The sequence below is a fragment of the Leopardus geoffroyi genome, chromosome C3, assembly GCF_018350155.1.
Source record: "Leopardus geoffroyi isolate Oge1 chromosome C3, O.geoffroyi_Oge1_pat1.0, whole genome shotgun sequence".
NCBI lineage: Eukaryota > Metazoa > Chordata > Mammalia > Carnivora > Felidae > Leopardus > Leopardus geoffroyi.
The window spans coordinates 59,989,381-60,009,594 of NC_059338.1; the positions used below are offsets into that span (position 1 = coordinate 59,989,381).

Sequence of the window (20,214 nt, forward strand, 5' to 3'; positions counted from 1 at the left end):
CACTTACTGTTAATTGAGTGCCATAAACCTTTATACGATTTTAATTTCAAAGAAGCTGGGAAGTACAACATTCTTGTAACTCACTCTCTTATACCACACTTCAAAATTTCAAACATACAGAAGAGTGGAAATAATTTTACAGCAACAGCATATATCCATCACTTAAATTAGACAATTAAAATTTAAATATACCTGCTTTATTACGCTATCTGTCCATATCTCCATCCATGAAAGCATCTTAAGTTTTTGATGCATTTTTGAGTAAGTTGCAGAGTTTAGTACATTTATCCCACATTCACATATGCATATTATGAACTGGAGTTCAACAGTTGGAAAATGTTATAGCAACATTTTGGAAATGTTGGGAAATGGGTAGCAACTAATTGCATATACATTTTTGGTGACCTGTTTGGGATGCTAATACTAAAGATTTTTTTTTTTACCAACAATTATTCTAGATTAGATTCTTGAATATACAGGCTAGCCACACCTGGTTTTTGTTTTGTTTTGTTTTGTTGTTTCCTGTGTCCTGGTACCTAGTGTTTGGCCAGGCACAAGGTAGGATCTCTATTTGTTAAATGTGTTTTTTGCAACTAGAGATATGATATCATTTCTTCATCAAATGGAGTTAAGCTTAGGCCATGCCCCAGGCATCGTTGGGACCACTCAACACTGTTCGCCTTCATGATGCTTTTACCAGTCCATGAAATAATAAACTGTGTAGTGTTGTTTGTTATAAAGAATTAGGAACCTAAATTTGTAGGTTCAAGTAATGCCTTTGCTGCTATGGGACCTCAGACAACTCTCAGCCTGAACTTATTCATTAAGTTTAAATTGGATTGAGAGTACCTACCTACATTTGGTGCCCACACTTGTGATTTTCCAACAAGCCTTTTCATGTAGTAGAGCTTTGTCACCTGTGACCTGCACACAGCTGTCATATATTGTTTCACATTCAAAGGATGTGAAAACATCAGCAGTCTTGTCTCTTCTCTCTTCTGTCCTCCCTCCTTGCCTTCTTCTCTCTCTCTTTTTTTTTTTTTAATTTCTGGAACTTAAATATATCTCAGAAGTAAATAGTAAAGAAAGTAAAAGTAAACAAAGAAAGTAAAAAGAAACGAAAACCAACAAATAAAAAACTCAAAATAGTTTGGAGTCAAAGACGTCTTGTTAAAGAAAGAGCAAAAATCAAAATCCATAGTACCTCAGTGTTCAAAGAGGCAGCAAATTCTATTAGCCTTAGGCAGACTGTGCCCTCTGAGGAGTCTGCATTCTAGAAAAGAGCAGTTTTGTGAAAGGGGAAACAAAGGGTTTTCAAGTACTCCAGAACCTCTCCAAGACAGGGCTGTTACCCTGGTAGAGTTACTATTAAAGGTGATTTCTCCAAAACATTTACTCTAAAAGGCCACCTAAAATGACTGGCTGCCTGACTTTAAATCATCTGTTTTTAAGAATATAATTTGAAAAAGGCTCCTACTTATTGCAATGGAGTACTTTTATATCGAAGACTCATACGACCATTTTTTTAAACATAAAAATGGTTAAAGAGAGAGGTTTAAAATGTAGTTCACAATATACAAAGGAGCATTTGCTTGCCGAATTTAAATTGCGTCATTATAACATGTTGTACTTTTTCCTCCTTTGGGCTTACTTGGAATACTAACATGTTGGATAGCTACTACATATTTTCAAAGTGCTTAAGGATTGTAACTCAAATTATCATAACATTGTAACATTATTGATTAACGCTGCTTTAATCTTAAAGGTTCTTTAGATACCCAGGATGTTGAAAAATGCTTTAATACGGGTAACTAAATTTCCTAAGTAACAGTGACAACGTTTACAACGGAGGAAATTTTTCTATTAATACAGGAGCCAGAATGTTAAGAAATTCTGTTAAACTGTTACAAACTTTTATAATAAAGGCAAGGACAAAGTTTGCCTTAAAGGGTTTGCTTGGGAAGCGGTGGTTTATAGCATAACATCTGAATTCATGTGTCTGTGCCAAGGGTGTTTCCTTTTTTGTCTTTTTCCTTTTTATATGCAACAACAATAGGAGCATGTTTAATATTGATGAGTCTGACCTCCTGGGAGTTATAGTATATGTACCCTTTTGGAATACAAATGCTATTTGATTTATATGGTAAATACATAGAATTTTGGAGATTAGCATTTTAATCAACTCTAATCTCTTAGGATTTTTTAAAATTCGCTTTGCTATTTTGTCATAAGAAATTCGAAAAAATGAACTTTTGAAACGGCAGCTAATCTCTCAAGTAAACAGATGCAAGGTCTGCATCAAACATAAAAGCAGCACTATATGTAGCAACCATTCCTCAACCATATGCTCAAGCACATTAACAGTGTTCAAGACTATCAGTTATTAAAGAACAATCCATTCGCTCCACAAATGTTTATTGAAGAGCCATGCTTCTTCAGGCACTTACTTGAAGGGGGGAGTGGGTAGTATATGTGGCCTCGATATTATAGAACCTCTCAACTGGAATTTGGCTTCAGTTTTTTCACCGTTTAAAATTCTTTTCAACTTTTTTTTTTTTTTTCTCATGGCAGGTCCCGGAGCTTTGAAGTTCCATGTGCATCTTCCAGCTGACGAGCTCTTTCCACGGGGACAATGCATTCGATTCGCACAGCGGAGATGAAAGTCTCCGAGATTGAGCAAACAGTTTTCGCGCCCGGCTTCGGGGAGAAGCCGCGCGAGGGCGGAGGGGGGGGCGGCGGCCATTGGGGGGCCAGGCCCCGGCTGCGTTCTGCGCAGCCATTGGCGGACTCAGAGCGCAGCACTGAGCATGTTCTGGGCTGCCGCCCGCTCGCTCTCGGCTGCAGCCGCAGCCACGGCAGCCGCGGGAGCAAGCGCGCATTGTGCGAAGAGGAGGCAGATGCTAGCAGGGCCAGCCCCGCGCGATTTGGCCTCCTCTCCCAGCGGCTCGCCTGGCCGCCTGACTGTCCCGGGAGCCTCCCCCTGTGCGGGCTGGGGGCCAAGGAGGGCCGGCATGGCCTGAATGCTGGAGGCGCCTCGGCTCAGCAGCGGGATTGCAACATGGGGAACCAGGATGGGAAGCTGAAGAGGAGCGCAGGTGATGCCTTGCACGAAGGCGGAAGCAGCGCAGAGGATGCTGTCGGGCCCAGAGATGTGGAAGCCACAAAGAAGGGGAGCGGGGGCAAGAAGGCGCTGGGCAAGCACGGCAAGGGGGGAGGAGGTGGCGGCGGGGGAGAGCCAGGCAAGAAGAAGGGCAAGTCGGAATCCAGAGCCTCAGTGTTTTCCAACCTGCGGATCAGGAAGAACCTGTCCAAGGGGAAAGGCACCGGCGGCTCCCGCGAGGATGTGCTGGACTCCCAGGCCTTGCAGATCGGGGAGCTGGACAGCGCGCACTCCCTGGTCACCAAGACCCCAGATCTCAGCCTCTCTGCAGACGAGACGGGCCTGTCGGATACCGAGTGTGCTGACCCTTTCGAGGTAACCCGTCCAAGTGGCTCTGGACCCACCGATGTTGGGGTTGGGGGCAGGGTGGTCTTGGGGGATTTGGAAGCTGCTGCAGGGGTGCAGGATGGACAAAGAACCAGTTCCGGCTCGGACACGGACATCTATAGCTTTCACTCGGCCACGGAGCAAGAGGATTTGCTCTCAGACATCCAGCAGGCGATCCGCCAGCAGCAGCAGCAGCAGCAGCAGCAGCAGCAGCAGCAGCAGCAGCAGCAGCAGCTGCTGCTCCAGGGCCCTGAGAAGCCTGCAGCAGCCCCCACAGCCACCTCCCCCCAGCCCGGGGCCTTCTTGGGCCTGGACCAGTACCTGCTGGGCACGAGCAGCGCAGCCGGGGAAGCCCCTTGCAGTCCCGACACGGAGCAGGCTCTGTCTACGCTGTCTGACCTGCCTCGGAGCCTGGTCACCGAGCCCCGGGTGCCCGAGCAGCCTCTACCCCCCGGAGCCTTAGCTGTGCCTGGCCTGCCGGTGGGCCAGCCTGCTGCTGCAGACTCGCCCTCCTCCCCGGCCTTCCGGTTCCCCGAGTCCTCACCAGCGGAGGAGGAGGGCTCGGCCAGAAGCCCCGGCCCAGGGGTTGGGGACACTGATGAGGAAGGCGAAGAAGATACTTTTGAGGATGCCCCCCGAGACTCTCCAGGGGAGGCGTGGGGCCTGGAGGCGGGAGAGGACTCCCCGAGGCCGGGGGCAGAGCCCGAGGGGGAGCCCGGCAGGCCCGGCGCCCTGGCAGCCGCCTCCCTGCCAGGCAGTCCTGCGCCCAGTCCACGCTGCTTCAAGCCCTACCCGCTCATCACTCCCTGCTACATCAAGACCACCACCCGGCAACTCAGCTCGCCCAATCACTCTCCGTCTCAGTCTCCCAGCCAGAGCCCCAGGATTAAGAGGCGGCTGGAGTCTTCCCTGAGCCGGGGGCCCAGGGCTGCCCTCATCTCCGCCGCCGCTCCGCCCAAGAAGCACCGGGCTGACGGCGGCCTCACCTGCGGCCTCAGCCGCTCGGCGGACTGGACAGAGGAGCTAGGCAGCCGCGCGCCCCCGGCCGGGGGCTCTGCGCACCTACCGGAACGCGAGGCTGCCTCAGAGGGGGGCGGTGGGGTGCCCCCCGTACTGGCAGCCAAGGTGTCTGGGGCGCCGGCGGCTGCAGATGGCTTCCAGAACGTGTTCACAGGTGAGCGCGCCCTGCTGCTGGGTCACCTGCCAATCAGGGCCTTCCCCGGTCACTTGCTCTCCTCGCTTCGCGAAGCCTAGACTTGCTTCTGGCAAGTCCTGACTCAGGGAATCCTTTCACGTCCTGCTTTCAAGTTTAGTAAAATTTCTGGGTTTTTATTGTTCTTTTTTTTTTTTTTTTTTTTAACAAGGTCTTAAAGGGAACAACTTTGTTATGTCTCCTAAGTCATCGCAAGGAAGGGCTGCTCCAACCATTTGTCCAAAACGTGCTATTCTCTGTGTCCGGGGTCCCGCCAGGCAGATCAACTCTTTTTTTTTTTTTTTTTTTTTTTCCCACAGCTAACTGAGCCATCATTGTCTTTCCTTCCTCATCCTCACATCATTAAAAATAAGAAAATTGTTAATGATTTTTTGACAAGGGTCAGCGTGGGAGAAACAAATAATTTATTCCAGTACTATCCAGAGGCGATCTCTGACTGCTCTAATATATATGTGTATGCTTATATATGTAATATGTAGTTTCTGTCAGCAATCTGGGTTGACTACTCAGTGAAGTTAAGGGGATGTACTCCAGTTTGCTGATGCAACCACTCTTAGAAAGTTAATAAGTAATGAAATCGAGTATTAGGGATAATTTTCATTTGGCTTTATGTCCAATCAAAACAGGTATAGCTTGGAGTCGCTGAAGGTGAGAAGACCACAAGGACGTGTAATCCAACTGGTGGGCACCATAAAAGCCCAGCTAAAGGGTCCATTTACTGTGGTAATTAGTTTATCCTTTCTTATAGGTGTGTAGGTCCCAAGGCCTTACCTTAACTCCTCATTGTTTCATGTTCTCTTCCTTCTACTCTTTTTTTTTTTTTTAATGTTTAAAGTTTATTTTGAGAGAGAGAACAAGTGGGGAAGGAACACACACACACACACACACAGAGCGAGAGAGAGAGAGAGAGAGAGAGAGAGAGAGAGAGAGAGGGAGAATCCCAAGCAGGCTCTGCACTGTCAGCACAGAGCCTGATGCAGGGCTCAAACTCACGAACCATGAGATCATGACCTGGGCCAAAATCAAAAGTCCAACGCTTAACCGACTGCGCCCCCCAGGCGCCCCTACTCTTAATTATTAAAGGAAATAGTAAGTGCAAGAATTTATGGAATAGGAATGACAATTTATGCAATTACTGGTAGGTTTATGATAAATATTTGCATGGTAAAAATTTCAAATGTAATTTGAAAAGCTTAAGCCTTCAATTCTGTTACTGTAATAAATAGGTTATCTATAAAACATTTCTTGGGGCTCCTGGGTGGGTCAGTCAGTTGAGCATCCAGCTCTTGGTTTCAGCTCAGCTCATGATCTCACATTTGGTGGGTTTGAGCCCCACGTAGGACTCTGCTCTGGCAGCATGGAGTCTGCTTGGAATTCTCTCTCTTCCTCTCTCTCTGTCCCTTCCCTGCTCTCTCTGTCTCTCAGAATAAATAAATACACATTAAAAAACACATTTCTTAAGTGACATTTCTCAATGGGCACAGCTACTTAGTTGGCTAAATGCCAACTTGTATTTACCACATTTTTATTTTCACCTGTATTTTACATATGTTTCACCTTTTGTTTTACATTTATAGATTCTTATACTGAGTAGTCTTTATTTATTCACTTTATTCATTTATTTATTGCTTGCTCTCTTTCTTTTTATTTTTTTTTTAACTTCTTCTCCCTTCCCTTTATTGTGTAGGTTAAATGAAAAGGGATGCTTATAGTCTAATACCCTTTAGATAAGTTGTACAAAATATGAATAAAAAACAAAACAAAAAAAGGCCTTGAAAGATCATTTTTGAGGGAAGAAGATAGGAAAATTCTTGAGTTAATTTTTTAAATTTAATTTTGGTGAGAAATCATGTGTTTCATCTTTATCTAGGTAATCATTCATTTATAAATATATATTTTTAAATGAAAATGTCACCATGATTCAGATTATCATCTATTAATATTAATGGTTGCTCATTCTAATAGCATTAGACTTTGGATATATATATATATATTCACTTTAATTTAACATATATATATATATACACACACACATATATACATATATACGTATATATATGTATATTCTTGGCAGCCATGTTGTATCAGGCAATATGCTAGTGGCAGGACATACAAAGGTCATTAAATCAGGGTTTTGTTTCTCCAGGGCTCCCTGAGTACTCAGGAGTACATGGAAACATGCAGCATAGTGTTCTGGGAGCATCAAGGGTACAGGGACTGATCTCCTTGGCAGGGGTCAGGGAAGAGGAATTCATTCATAGGAGGATTTTTCAAGTCCTGAAGATCGTAGGCCCTTAAGAGAAAAACATGGTTTATCCTTGTTACTTGCATTGCACTTTATTTTGCTAAGTATTTCCAAATTTGAAATTTTGGACAATTCAAGGAGTCCTGTTCAGTGAGTACCTGTGTTCTATTTCCCTCTCCAGGGAGAATTTTTTACTGTACAAGGGTGAAATTGCAGAGTGAGTTGTTTTAATATGGACATTACTGATTTTGTCTTTGATGGTTGGGTATATAGCTGGTCTGTGATCAGTAGATATTTGTGTAGCAGTTTCCATATATTTATCTCACCCACTCACTTTCTTTTCAAAAAAAGAAAAATTTGTGGGTTTAACCTAATCTTGTAGCTGGTGGGGAAATGCAGGTAGGTAAAGAGATGAAATAATTTTCTCAAGGTCACACTGTGATTCATTCAGAGGCAGAGCCAGAAATAGAAGCTGAGTCTACTGATTTAAGTCTGAATGTCCTTGCTTATTACTTATTTTTGGATATTTGACACTGTAAGGCAACATGGAGTAAAAGCTGTTTATAAAAAATACAGACTTTATAAGATTTTTCAGTTCCTGTTTCTAATAAGGTCCATCCCTTTAATTGTTGAACATCTGGCCTTCCTTTGGCTGGAAGAAGAGTGATTCTTGGTTAGACTGATCCAGATTTTCTCTAGGCAGCTCTCAGGGAAACTGTTCTTGTGGTGGAGTGAATCCAGATTGACACAGGCCCCTGTTTCTCAGTTGCTGTCTGTATTCTTGTCATCTGGCATCACATTTGGTTCTTTACCATCCTCTACAATTTTATGGGTGTCTTGGATATTATCAGAGGCCTAGGGAACAGTAGTATTCTCCTTAGGGAATCTGTTTTGTTTTCTTTTTTTGGCCTTAATTTTGCATGCATGTCTTTGGATCCATTAATTGCCAGCTGCCTTTGAAGCAGGTGATCATTTATCTATAAACTTCCATAAACATCATTTATTTTTAAACCATAGAATGAGGGTTGTCAGCTCTGCAGAAAGGAACAGATGTTTTTGCTTTTTACTGCCTTCCAAATGTAGGGAGAAAATTCAAGTGGAAAGAGATCTTCATGGCACATGTTTGTGTTTGTTTGGTAGATATAAAAACATTTTTAGTGATGATGGAGACAAAAACTTTATCTTGTGTTAGCTGTTAAAAACTGATGATGTTTTAGGCCATTGCACTGAAATATTTCCAGTTAATTTGTTTGAAATACAGTTTTTTTCAGTGCTGAGGAGAAAAAAATGGCTTCTGAAATTTGAGAGGTTCTTTTGTACATTAAGTCTAGCAGAAGCTTGTTCATAGATTTTTGCAGTTAATTACAATTTAGACATGTAAAATGTTAAATTTGTGATGCTAAATCACTTTTGATAGGAAGCTTTCCAAAGTCAATTATGTGCTTATCTGTCTTTTTTTTAAACACATGGAATCAAAGTTTAATCTGTTTTAAATGGCTTAGTGAAGGCAGGCCATTGTTACGTGCTGTGAAAACACTGGGGATGCCCTCCACAGCTATTGCAGTGTGCAGGCTGGCTCTAGTCCTGAGTTTTTGCATCTTTGTTTCTTGACTCTTTCCTTCCTCTCAGCTATTTATTCATAGAGCTGTCTTTGTCTTCTCTCCACCCACCCCTCATACTTCTAATTTGATCTTTCTGATCAGTTTGTTATTGGCTGGCAAAGCCTGTAATTATCATGTAAAGTTATATTTATTGCACTTCTACTAAATGCCAGATACTGTGTGGTGCATTACATAAGTGTCTGTAATCCTTACAACAGTTTTAAAGTATAGCTGTTTACCCCGATTTTCCCAAGGAGCTAAGCAAGGTTCAGACCAGTGAAGTAACTTGCCTAAGGGCATTAAGCTAGTAAATCCCTCCTCTAAGATGTGTACTTAAGTAAGCAAATCTTTTGTTAACATGCCTAGGTGTAAAATCAGGTGTATCAGTGAGCTTTTGAGTTGCTAACTAATTGATAATTGGCTTGGGCATTAGCATTTGGATTGTGTGACTCTCATTTTGGCTTTTCTAAAGGTTATCTTGATTTTTATATCTGTAGAGAAGGACCCACTCTAGGAGTACAAGGTTTTCTTATATAGCTGGTTAAAATGATTAAACTTTGATTTGTGAAGGCCAGTTGCAGTCGTATTTCTCGTATTAGCATCTGACAGAGTAAATATATCCTTCATGTCCAATATGTGAAGGAAAGTCAGAAATCATCCCAGATGTATATAGAAAATGCATCTTTCTTACTCTCACAGGAAAGGGGGTTATATATATATATATATATATATATATATATATATATATATATATATATGAATGCTGTCCTTTCCCTTATTTCTTGACTTACTGGGTTCCATATATCAGAATAGATCATGGTAACAAAAGCTGAGACTAGATTAGTTTGGTTGGAAAAATCATTTCTTATGATTTCTTTAAGACTGTGGTTTGGGTTGAAGTCAAGTACCCCAGTGATGGGCTTTAATGATGACTTTATGAGTTGAGGACTGGCCTAGTTTTAAGTGCATTTAGGTATTTAGATATAAACCATGTGTATTTGAAATTGAACAAGTACTTTTAGAGCCGTATTTCCTTCTGATTCTATTACAATGTCCTGAACATACACAGTCATGTGATAGTTAAGCAGATAAATTTGTACCCTAGCTTTTGAAAGTGACTCTCAAGTAATTTTTCCTCACATATATGAAGCTGGAGGAGTAATTTCAAATTAATAATATTAAGATTAAGTGAAATAGTATGTATAAAGCCACTAGAAATCTGCCTAGCATGTAGGAGGCATACAATTGGTGCTGTTTGAGTTCCTATCCTGGTTCATCGCCTTAATAAACTTCATTGCTCAAAGTGATCCAAAACCAAGTTGGTTAAAGCAAAACAAAACAAAACAACTCTGAGATTATATACAGAAGCTTGGTAGGATATAATCAGGTGCTAGTTGATAATTAATATACCTAGTCACTAGTTTTTTCCTAATTGTGTATTCATCATGTTTTTTTTTTTTCTTTTAGCATTTTCTATGATCGTAAGCTTTTTTGTCACTTTATCATAAATTTTGGTTTCCTTCAGGGTTTGGATAAGGAAAGTATATGATGGGGGTTGTGGCTGTGTGATTGGGTGCAGGTGCTAATTTTTAAAGGAGGAGTGGGGAAGAGGAGGCAGCAGGCAGACACCCTCAGTATTTATGTTGTGCACAGCCTCTGGGTACAGCACCTGACTTTGCAGCCTTAACCTCCCACAACTTCCTTCATAAGCTCTCAACTTTAGACAAGTTAGTCTGGTTACTGTTCTATGAACATGCATTTTATTTTCCTGACTTTGTGCCTTTGTCTTGAAGTTTTTACCCTCTTGGAACATACTATTTGTCACTCTTGATTTAGCATCCGAAAGGGCTGATTAAATTCCCATTTCCATTTTTCGTATCTTTACTAGTTTCACCTAACGGGCAGCCATTTATTTCAATGTCATTGCACGTATTATTGTCTGCGTCATATTATGTACACTTCTTGGATTTAGGGATTCATCTGGTCTTTTTTCTCACCTGTTTCTTCTTTTCTTTCCTCCTTCCCTACTCACCTGATTCTGTCCGTTATCTAATCTTCTGTCAACGCATCCACCAATATCTATTCTGTGCCTGCTGTGTGCCAGTGAATATGATGGACAATGAGCATACTCAGCTCTTTAGGAATAATTGTTTGCCTTTTTTTTTTTTTTTTTTTTAAACAGGCAGGTTGGGTATCTAGGCTTCCTATTGGTAACTTCCCACTGAATTCAAGCTGGAAAATTACTAAAATTTTTGATTAGTCAAAATTAGTTATTTTCACTGAGATGTGATTGAATCTAATGAAAGTAGGATGATACTTTGATAGAACTTGTGTTGAGAGAACATCTCTTCCTATATTTGTTGGTTGATTTTAAAATAGCAAAGATTGGGGCGCCTGGGTGGCGCAGTCGGTTAAGCGTCCGACTTCAGCCAGGTCACGATCTCGCGGTCCGTGAGTTCGAGCCCCGCGTCGGGCTCTGTGCTGACAGCTCAGAGCCTGGAGCCTGCTTCAGATTCTGTGTCTTCCTCTCTCTGCCCCTCCCCTGTTCATGCTCTGTCTCTCTCTGTCTCAAAAATAAATAAACATTAAAAAAAAATAAAAAAAAAATAGCAAAGATTGTATAGCAACTCAGAGCTTCTAATTATGAATTTTATTGGTAATGAAAGAAGAGGTAAAGGAAATAGAGAATATTTTATTACTCTGTTTATTCCTGTTTTCATTATAAGTAATAACCTGATGTTAATGAAATTTAGCATGAAGGGACACATTAGAGAGAAGCAAGTGAGTACTGTCTATGACTTTATAGTTATTGGCTATAATTTTAGTGGCTGAAAACTTTCCAAGGCTCTTTTTATATTAAAAATATAAATACAGGAAAAATATGACTTCTAATCAATTTGAAATGCTATTTAGTAAATTATCACACATTAACATTATATGAACAAATAATGATAGTAATTGGATGCTATAAGAGGACTCTAACCATGCTGAAGAATTATTACTCTGACATCTGCTCCTCTATAGATGAGAGACAGAGAAACATGTATGTCTTCCTCCTTTCCAAGGATGTTCTGGGAGGCATTGATTGGTTAGGAAAATAGCTCCCACTCTTCTGTGATCTAGTCAGTTTCCACATATCCTGGACCCACTTGAAGCTGTCTTATCTGTTATATGAAAACCACGATGAGCTGAAGATAGCCTTTTTATTTTCATGGGGAATGGAATGATTTCTTTAAAAAAATTATGCCTGTATGGTGTTTTAAAGTGATGCTTAAATACTACCCGGGGCGGGGGGGGGGGGGTGTTTTTGTACTTCTAGCAGAAGGGTTCTTTGTTGTACTCAGGAATATAGTGGACATCTATGGAGATTAATTGTGTCATTTAAATTGTTGGCTTTGCATACGCAGGAGGGGAAAGAATGATGTTTATCAGTAAGTTTGTAGCACTGCTATGGCACATCTATGGCTGAGAATCTTTCAGTCTGTCTCCCTTTTAAAGTATCCCACTGAATTCGTGGAAGACCCGAGGCAATAATTTCTTATCACTTGGTACCCTGGTTTCCTAGGTATAAAAATGAATGCAGTCTTGCTGGGAAGCTGCTTTGTCCAGGTCTCATCCAACCTTATATTCTATATGAAGGGATGGTTCTGGCAGTTACCTTTTCTCCTAACAATGAACCTCTGCATGTTTAATTTTTCTTTACTGTTAGAGCTGAAGAAACTCCTTGTACTGGAGGATCCATTTATACAGTGGGATAAAGATACTTTGGGTATCGGTAATAAGTGGTGGTGAGAGCAGTGATGTTTTGATTTTGCTAGTGTGGGCCAATTTTGGTTGATACTAGAGGAGATTCAGATTGGTTGGGCTGTCACTACCTTGAATTTAGGACCTGTGTTTTTGAACACTAAGGTAGTGACTGTGTGTAGTGTGTGGTTGACCTATTTTATGAAACAGCTGTGTATGACACAATGTATGACACAAGGATTTAGGGTATCTGGAGTCTTTCTAATATTAACACCAAATATATTGAGCAAGTTCTTTTTAGATTTATTAGCTCCAATAGAAGTCATCTCCTATTCTTGGGTGGATTGTTGGCTTTGCACTTTTTCTTTTTAGTTTAAATTGCTCAATAAAAGTCGTACTATTTTCTTACTTCATTGTACTTTAACATACAGTTGACCCTTAAACCACAGGGATTAGGGGCACCAACACCGTCCATACAGTCGAAAATCCACGTAAAACTTTTGACACCCCCAAAAACCTAAATATTGATAGCTTACTGTTTGCCATAAGACTTAACAATAATAAAAAGTCTATTAAAACATATTTTATATGTGTATTATTTACTGTATTCTTCCAATATGGTAACCTAGGAAAAAGAAAATGTTATTAAGACAATAAGGAAGATAAAATAAATTTACAGTACTGTATTGTATTTATTGGAAAAAAAAATCCTTGTGTAAGTGGACCCAGGCAGTTCAAACCCATGTTGCTCAAGGTTCAGCTACATTGGTTTGTGTATGTTTTCAATTTTCCCTGTGCTATATGCTTACTCAAAATTGTTATGAATCTATGGTATTCCATTTAGAAGTTGTCATTGACATAAAACTTTCTTAGAGACAGAGAGGCCAAAAGCTTTTGAGAACTCCTAGGATTTTTACTTTTGTTTTGTTTTATTGTCCTTAAAGAAGTGCAGCTTGTTTAAGCCCATTAAGAAGCAAATGGACTACAATAGAACCGTTTCAGGGCCACAAATGAATTCATTTGAACACTCTGGAGAAAGTTACGTAAACAATGAATCTCCTCATTGTTAACATACAAGTCTTATATATATATATTTTTTTTAAATGTAAATGTTAACTTCTTTATTTTGAGAGAGAACTTGTGCACTCAAGCGGGGGAGGGGCACAAAAGGAGAGGGAATTCCAAGCAGGATCTGGGCTGTCAGAGCAGAACCCAAAGTGGGGCTTGATCTCACAAACCATGAGCTCATGACCTGAGCTGAAATCAAGAGTCAGACGCTTAACTGACTAAGCCACCCAGGTGCCCCCAAGCCTTATCTTTTAAAAGAGTAATGAAAACAATGGGATAACAATAGAGATAATCTCTTGCAACTCATTTTTTAACCTAGATACTTTTAGATCATTGGCCTCTCTTCCTCAACCCCAACCCCTTTTAAATCTATAGACTAATACTTCCCCTTTGGAGACATAAGGTTCGCAAATTCTTTATGGGAGGTGTTACATTTTGCAGCTATCCTGGATGTTCTTCAGGATGATTACATCTTATGTCTCTGCAGTGCTATTTTGGTTAAATGGTTCTGAGGGTGTAAAATGTTTGGATAGTATCCTGGCAATTTATTTCAGGATATAGGGTTTGATCTGTCACTTCCGATCTTAGAAAAATCCAAACGTGTATTGACTCTGTTAGATCTAGCATATTGTGGGTGGGCATAAAAGGTTGAATAAGAACTTCAGTGATTTCTGTGGAGAGACATTTGTCTGGGATGACATGTGATATAAGTGAAAAAGTCATCTAGAAGTCTTTTATCTTTGATTTGGATTTTTTCTATAAGGAGCCTCATTTGACTCTAAATTCAAAGATTATTTTCACTACCATCTGCCTTGGGATAATAAAATTCGAGCATGCAGATTTAGGTAGCTTTAGGCTAACCCGTAAGGTTGAAACTTCAATTTCCTTCTGTATGTACCCTCTTGGTTTTCTTACCAACTAAAGTTACTTGGTTTTATTACCAACTAAAGATTGGTAACTTTAGCTCCTATCGCTCTCCTGAGCATCAGACACATCCCATTTAGATATCAGGGATTAGAGAGTAAACTATTAACAGTATGAAGATCAGGTGGCCAGTACCGTTTAAAAACATTTCAGTGATTCTCTATTGCCCTGAGGCCAAAGTTTAAAATCTTTACTGTATTTATATATTAATAAATACATAATAATATTTAATGCTCTGCAGTTTTATCCCATCCTTGTTCCTCGGTATCTGTAGTTCTTCAGATATCTCCTGTTCTCTCTAGTAGTTTTAAGTATTATTGACACTCTATTCCTGATCCTCAGGAAGAAAAGTTCATTTACTCATATCCTGCAGTGCATGGCACCCCCATCATTAGTCCATGCCAGACTCTTCATTTTTTCCCTGTAGTTATTCCCTGTATAGGTTTCCTTCATTATCCAAAAGTACGGCATTCCTATGAAAACTTTTGTAAGCCGAAATGGTATAAAGCAAAGAAACAATTACCGTTAGTTTATGTGGGAAAAATGTTGAGGGTTCTGAGACTTAAACAACATAACCTCTCTTAGGCTTTTTCTGACACCTTAGGACACATCTTACGAACAGAGGCACAAAATAAATCAAGACAAGGTATAGATGGTCACAGACACTGTTCAAAGCTCTGGTGGCATGATGCTGACTTGCGGAGTGTAGTTCCCGGGGAAAGCGCTGGGTGGCACCACTCGCTGCTTGGGGTGGGCGCTGCTTCAGGCAAGTCAGGGTAGAAAAAAGTACTGAACGCTATTTTTGCTTTTTGCCTTTTTTAAAAAAAATGAAAAAGTCCTCTTTAGATTTCTTTTGGTTCGTGAAAACAAGGAATAACATAGGTCTTTTGCATAAGCAAATTGGCATTATGTGACTTTTTAAAAAGCAGGGAATCACTGTAGGTTCATTTCCTAGTCTGCCCTCCCAATAGTCATAGAGAACTGCTTTTACATGTTTGATTGATATAGTCTTGAAATTATACCTGTTTTTGTGAAGTATATAATATTTATATGTTTAATTTTAGTTTATACAGACGCTCTGAGTTGGACTTCTTTCTGTTGCTTTAAAAAGAACCCAGCAGTCCTTTGGAAAAAAAAAATTACAATTTTTTTCTGGGTGAATGTCTATCAGGTTCATTGCTTCTTACTGCGTATTCCAAAAAGTGAGGGTTCTGCCAGGCTGCATGCACCAGGTGGCACTGTTCACTTTTTATTGTATGTCACTCATGTTCCCTAGGGTTGTGCAGTGCGGTTGCTCTGGACATTTTTCATATTTTGTTTAAGCATTTGCACAGCGATGAACATCTGGAGTCCTGTTCTTTGCCACCACAGACCGCACTGCTGACTCTTCCAGTATGGGGCCTTGTGTGAGAATTTCTCTGGGGTATTTATTCAAGAGTGAAGTTGTTGGGTTATAAAATATTTACTTAATTTGTCTGGGTACTACCAGATTATTTTCCAGAATGCTTTCCCCAGTTTTTACTTTATTAATGCAGTAAATTAGCATTTATCTAATTTTTGAATTTTACCGATCCAATCTTGGTCTTGTTTATAAGAGCAAACAGTGTCTTGCTTTAACTTTTATTTTATATTTATCTGGTGGCTAATGCCTTTGAGAACACTTTTATTCATTTTTAGCCATTTGGGTAAACCCTTCTATGAATTGCCTGTTCGTATCCTTTTATCCTTTTGTATAGATTTCCTGATTTTCCTTGTTTATTCACAAGGGTTCTTCGTATCTTTGTATATGCTCGATACTATTTTATTGAAAAAGTGAAGGATGTGAAGGATTGTCACTGAGCCTCCTGATTTTCTTTCCTTCTATTAGAGGCTAATGTAAACGCGATGTTTCTCAGAATCCCTCGTGGGTTTCATTTCAGATGTGGCTTAGGTTTGACGAATTTCCTCTAGAATTGGAAGACCTAAATGAGACCTAGTAGGAACTTCTGTTGTTTGTACTTTACGAGCACACCTGGGGGAACTATTAGATTCTTCTGGGGCAGTGTTGGCAGAAGGGTGGCGTCCAGGTGCTAGTTTCCTGAGGTCTAGGGTGGTGCACGGTATATCCCTGCTCCTGGTGTGGCCGGTGTAACACAGTTCAGGGGCTGGCAGCAGAGGTAACATCCATCCGTGAGCCTTCCAGATTCTGGCAGTGGCAGTGTGCTCTTGGAGCCCAGGACTTTAGATCAGAGAAGAGGCTGCCACTTCTTGGCGGCCTGGTTCTGAGTTGTGTCTTAGTGAGCACTTCTAAAAGGATTCTAGAATCTTTTTCTGCAGCCCTTCCAAAATTCTGTACAATAAAAATTTTCTCTAGTCTCTTACTACTTAAACTCTTTGGAGTGGATTCAGTTATATGTAATCATTGGAATCTTAACATATAGAATCAGTTTTAGATATTATATATATCTTCTTTTAATATGTCATACCTCCTTTACATTTGTTACATCCATGCTGGAACAGAAATACTTAAATTTTGGTATGATCAATTCTACTTTTCACCCATGTTTTGTGCTATTTTCTTCTCATTTAAGAAATTCTGTCTTACTCCTAGGTTACATTCTCTTCTCCATAGTCTTCTATTAGCTTTATCATTTCACCTTTTACACTTAAGCCTTTGATCTGTCAACATCCTCTTGAGTGCATGATGTAATGTAAGGATTCAGTTTTATTCTTCTCCATGTGGCAAGCCAGTGTTTCAGCATCACCTCCTAAATAGTTTTTACTCATTGATTTTTTTTTTACACTACCTTTATGTGATTCCCAGATATAGGTAAGTTTGTTTATGACAATCTATTCCATTAATATTTGATTTTCTGTCTTCAGTCAGTGCTATACCCTTCTTAACGTGTGGCTTTGCAATATGTATAATTACCTGGAAGTGTCCCCTTTTTCAAAGTTGACCTAGCTGTTGGTGGACATGTTATCTTCCATATAAGTAGGACGTTTCTTAAAAAGTCCTGATGGAGTTTGATTGACATTTTATTAAATTTACAGATTAAATTTAGGATTATTGTCACTTCTGTAATGTCATCCATGACTATGAAAGACCTCTTCATTTATTTAGATCATTTATGTCATTTTAGTAGAGTTTTAGATTTTTCTCCATAGAAGGTTTGTGTTTTCTTTGTTCTAGTTTCTGGATGTTTCATATGTTTTATTGCTAATGGAGATAGTATCTTCCTTTTGTATTATTTCTAGTTATTGTTGGAATAAGGAAATGTTCTCAGTGTCCTTATGTTACAAATGAATATTTTTTAAACCTAAAGATTAGTTAGTATACCCAAGTTTATAGTTAAGATTCTGATACCAACTCTGATGTGTGTTTTTTTTTCCCCTACAGCACTAAGCAATTCTTTATGACACCAGCTAGGTGTTTTATAATTCAACTTAATTTTGACATTATTTACCTGGAGTTAGGTAACCATAGGTTAAGGGTTCAGTCCTACCAGACTTCCCCCTCTTTCAGATGCCAGTCAAAAGTCCGGGTTGCCACCTGGGCTTCTGACTGACCAGCCGTAAGTTCCAATAGCTCTCTCCTTGGGTTCAATTAATTTGCTAGAGCAGCTCACCAAGCACAGACATACATTTTACTTACTAGATTACCACAAAAGAATATAACTTTTATTACAAAAGTTTATTATGAGAGGATATAACTCAGGAATAGTCAGATGAAAGAGATATATAGGGCAAGGAATGGGGAAGAGCGCGGAACGCTCATGCTCTCTTAGCATGCCACTTTCCCCAAATCTCCATGTGTTTATCAACCTAGAAGTGCTTCTAACCCTGTCCTTTTGGTTTTTAAGGAAGCTTCATTACATAGGGTCAATTGCTTAAATCTTCAGCTTCAGCCCTTCTCCCCTTCTGGAGGTTAAGAGTGGGACTAAAAGTTCCAGCCCTCTAATTACAGGTTGTTTTCCCTGGCAACCTGCCACCATCCTTAGGTACTTTCCAAAAGTCACCTCATTAACATAAATTCAGCTGTGGTTGAAAGGGGTTTGTTATGAATGTCAAGATACCTTTATTGTTGTTATCACTTAGGAAATTCTGAGGGTTTTAGCGCTGTGATAGAAACTGAGTGAAAACCGATTAATGTATTTCTCCTTCTAAATCATAATATCACAGTAGTCGGATGGGATTTTAAAAGAAGTGCTTTATTTTTTTTTACAGCAATAATTGAAATATAATCCTAGAATATGACATGCATTATGTAGATTCTTTTGAAATTATTGTGGTTATTGTGGCTTTTTGTCATTGTGATTAGTTTTTGTGAATCTATGGCTCTCTTTGCAGAGTCATAATCCTAAAGTCCAGAAACATTACTAACATTTTAATTTAGTAGGTAGTGTCTTACATTCACCATTAGTAAAAACATCTAATATTTAAAGTGCTTCAAAGACATCATTTTAACAACTATATAATATTTTATCCAATCAGAAAAATACCCATCCGATGGCTTCCATTACATACTTCTTTCTTGGTTTGCCCACTACATTTTGGGCTAACTTTCCTCAACTTCATCTGGTCTTCTTCTTCCACCTTAACATCCACCCTCAGGAACCCTTTCAATGCATGTCAAGGACTCCAAACTCAAATTTCTGGTTCAGTTCTCTAATGAATTCTGGTGCAAATTTCCTATTGCCTTAAAAATATCTTCTTAGGGGTATGGGAGTAGATCCAAACTGAACTTCTCTTTCTTCTAAACCAAACCTGCTCCCTTATTTATTGCCTGCCCTGGTGGATGGTAATAGCATCTGGCACAGCCAAATTTCTTAAGCCAAATCTGGGAGATGTGCAACGTAGCCAAGTTTCTAACACTTCCTCTTTATTAAATCCAATCAGTAACTAAATCTTGTTAAAATACATCTAGGAACATTTAAAAAAAATTTTATTTATTTATTATGGGGGTGGGATGGGGAGAGAGAATCCCAACAAGGCTCCATTCTGCCAGCACAGAGCCTGATGAGTTCAATTCCAGGAATCATGAGATCATGACCTAAGCTGAAATCAAGAGTCAGACACTTAACCAACTGAGCCACGCAGTTACCCCTATCTCAGAACAGAGTTTTAAAGATACTCATCCTGTTCTTTCCAGAGGAATGTTTAATGCTCTTCTCACAATTATTTAATGGCTCTCTAGTGACTTCAGGGACAAATTTTAAACTTCAGGTATATATCCAAGAAGAAAATTGAATGTGTTCAGAATGGAGGAGCTACATTTGCTAGCAGTTGTATGATTTAACATAAAGGAGGTTGTCCCTTATAGAATGTCCAGCCTTGGAATGGATGATCTTGAAAGGAGTGATTCCACTGTTCAGAAACTGGATGAAGATTTACTGGGGAGCTCCTAACTCTGGAGAGGCTGAACTGATAGCCACTAACAGTCCTTCCAATAAGAAAAGACAACAATGTTGATTTCTAAATAAAGTAAGAGCAGCAGCTGTGGTCTGTATGTCTCATTCCTTTGATTTGGGACTGCTTTAAATATGTAGAAAACTTCAGCTAGAGGTATTTTAGAAGCTGCCATTTATTAGATTCACTTTTATGGATTTAACATAATAGATTAAGTTTTTTTTCTTTTAGAGGCTCCTGGGTGGCTCAATCAGTTGAGTGTCCCAATCTTGATTTCAACTTAGGTCATGATCCTGGTGTTGTGGGATTGAGACCTGTGTTGGGCTCTGTACTGAGTGTGGAGCCTGCTTAGGATTCTCTCTCTCTCTCTCTCTCTCTCTCTCTCTCTCTCTCTCTCAAAACTAGAAGGCTGTATCTCTCTTACCCTTCATCCATGTTTCCCAATTCCACCTCTTCCCCCTCTTCTGGTAACCATCAGTTCTCTGTATTTATAGGTTTGATTCTGCTTTTTGTTTGTTTATTCATTTTTTTCTTTTTGGATTCT

The 20,214-nt window shown here is 39.9% G+C and overlaps 1 protein-coding gene across 1 annotated transcript in view; it reads left to right on the forward strand.

Annotated features, from left to right (window-relative positions):
- Positions 1-2,727: 2,727 nt before the first annotated feature.
- FMN2 (formin 2) overlaps positions 2,728-20,214 on the forward strand; it is a 391,822-nt gene continuing 374,335 nt past the window's right edge. The window contains exon 1 of the mRNA XM_045453074.1: positions 2,728-4,661. Coding sequence (XP_045309030.1) covers positions 3,059-4,661 — 1,603 coding nt within the window. The 5' untranslated portion in view covers positions 2,728-3,058. The remainder of the gene's footprint in view (positions 4,662-20,214) is intronic.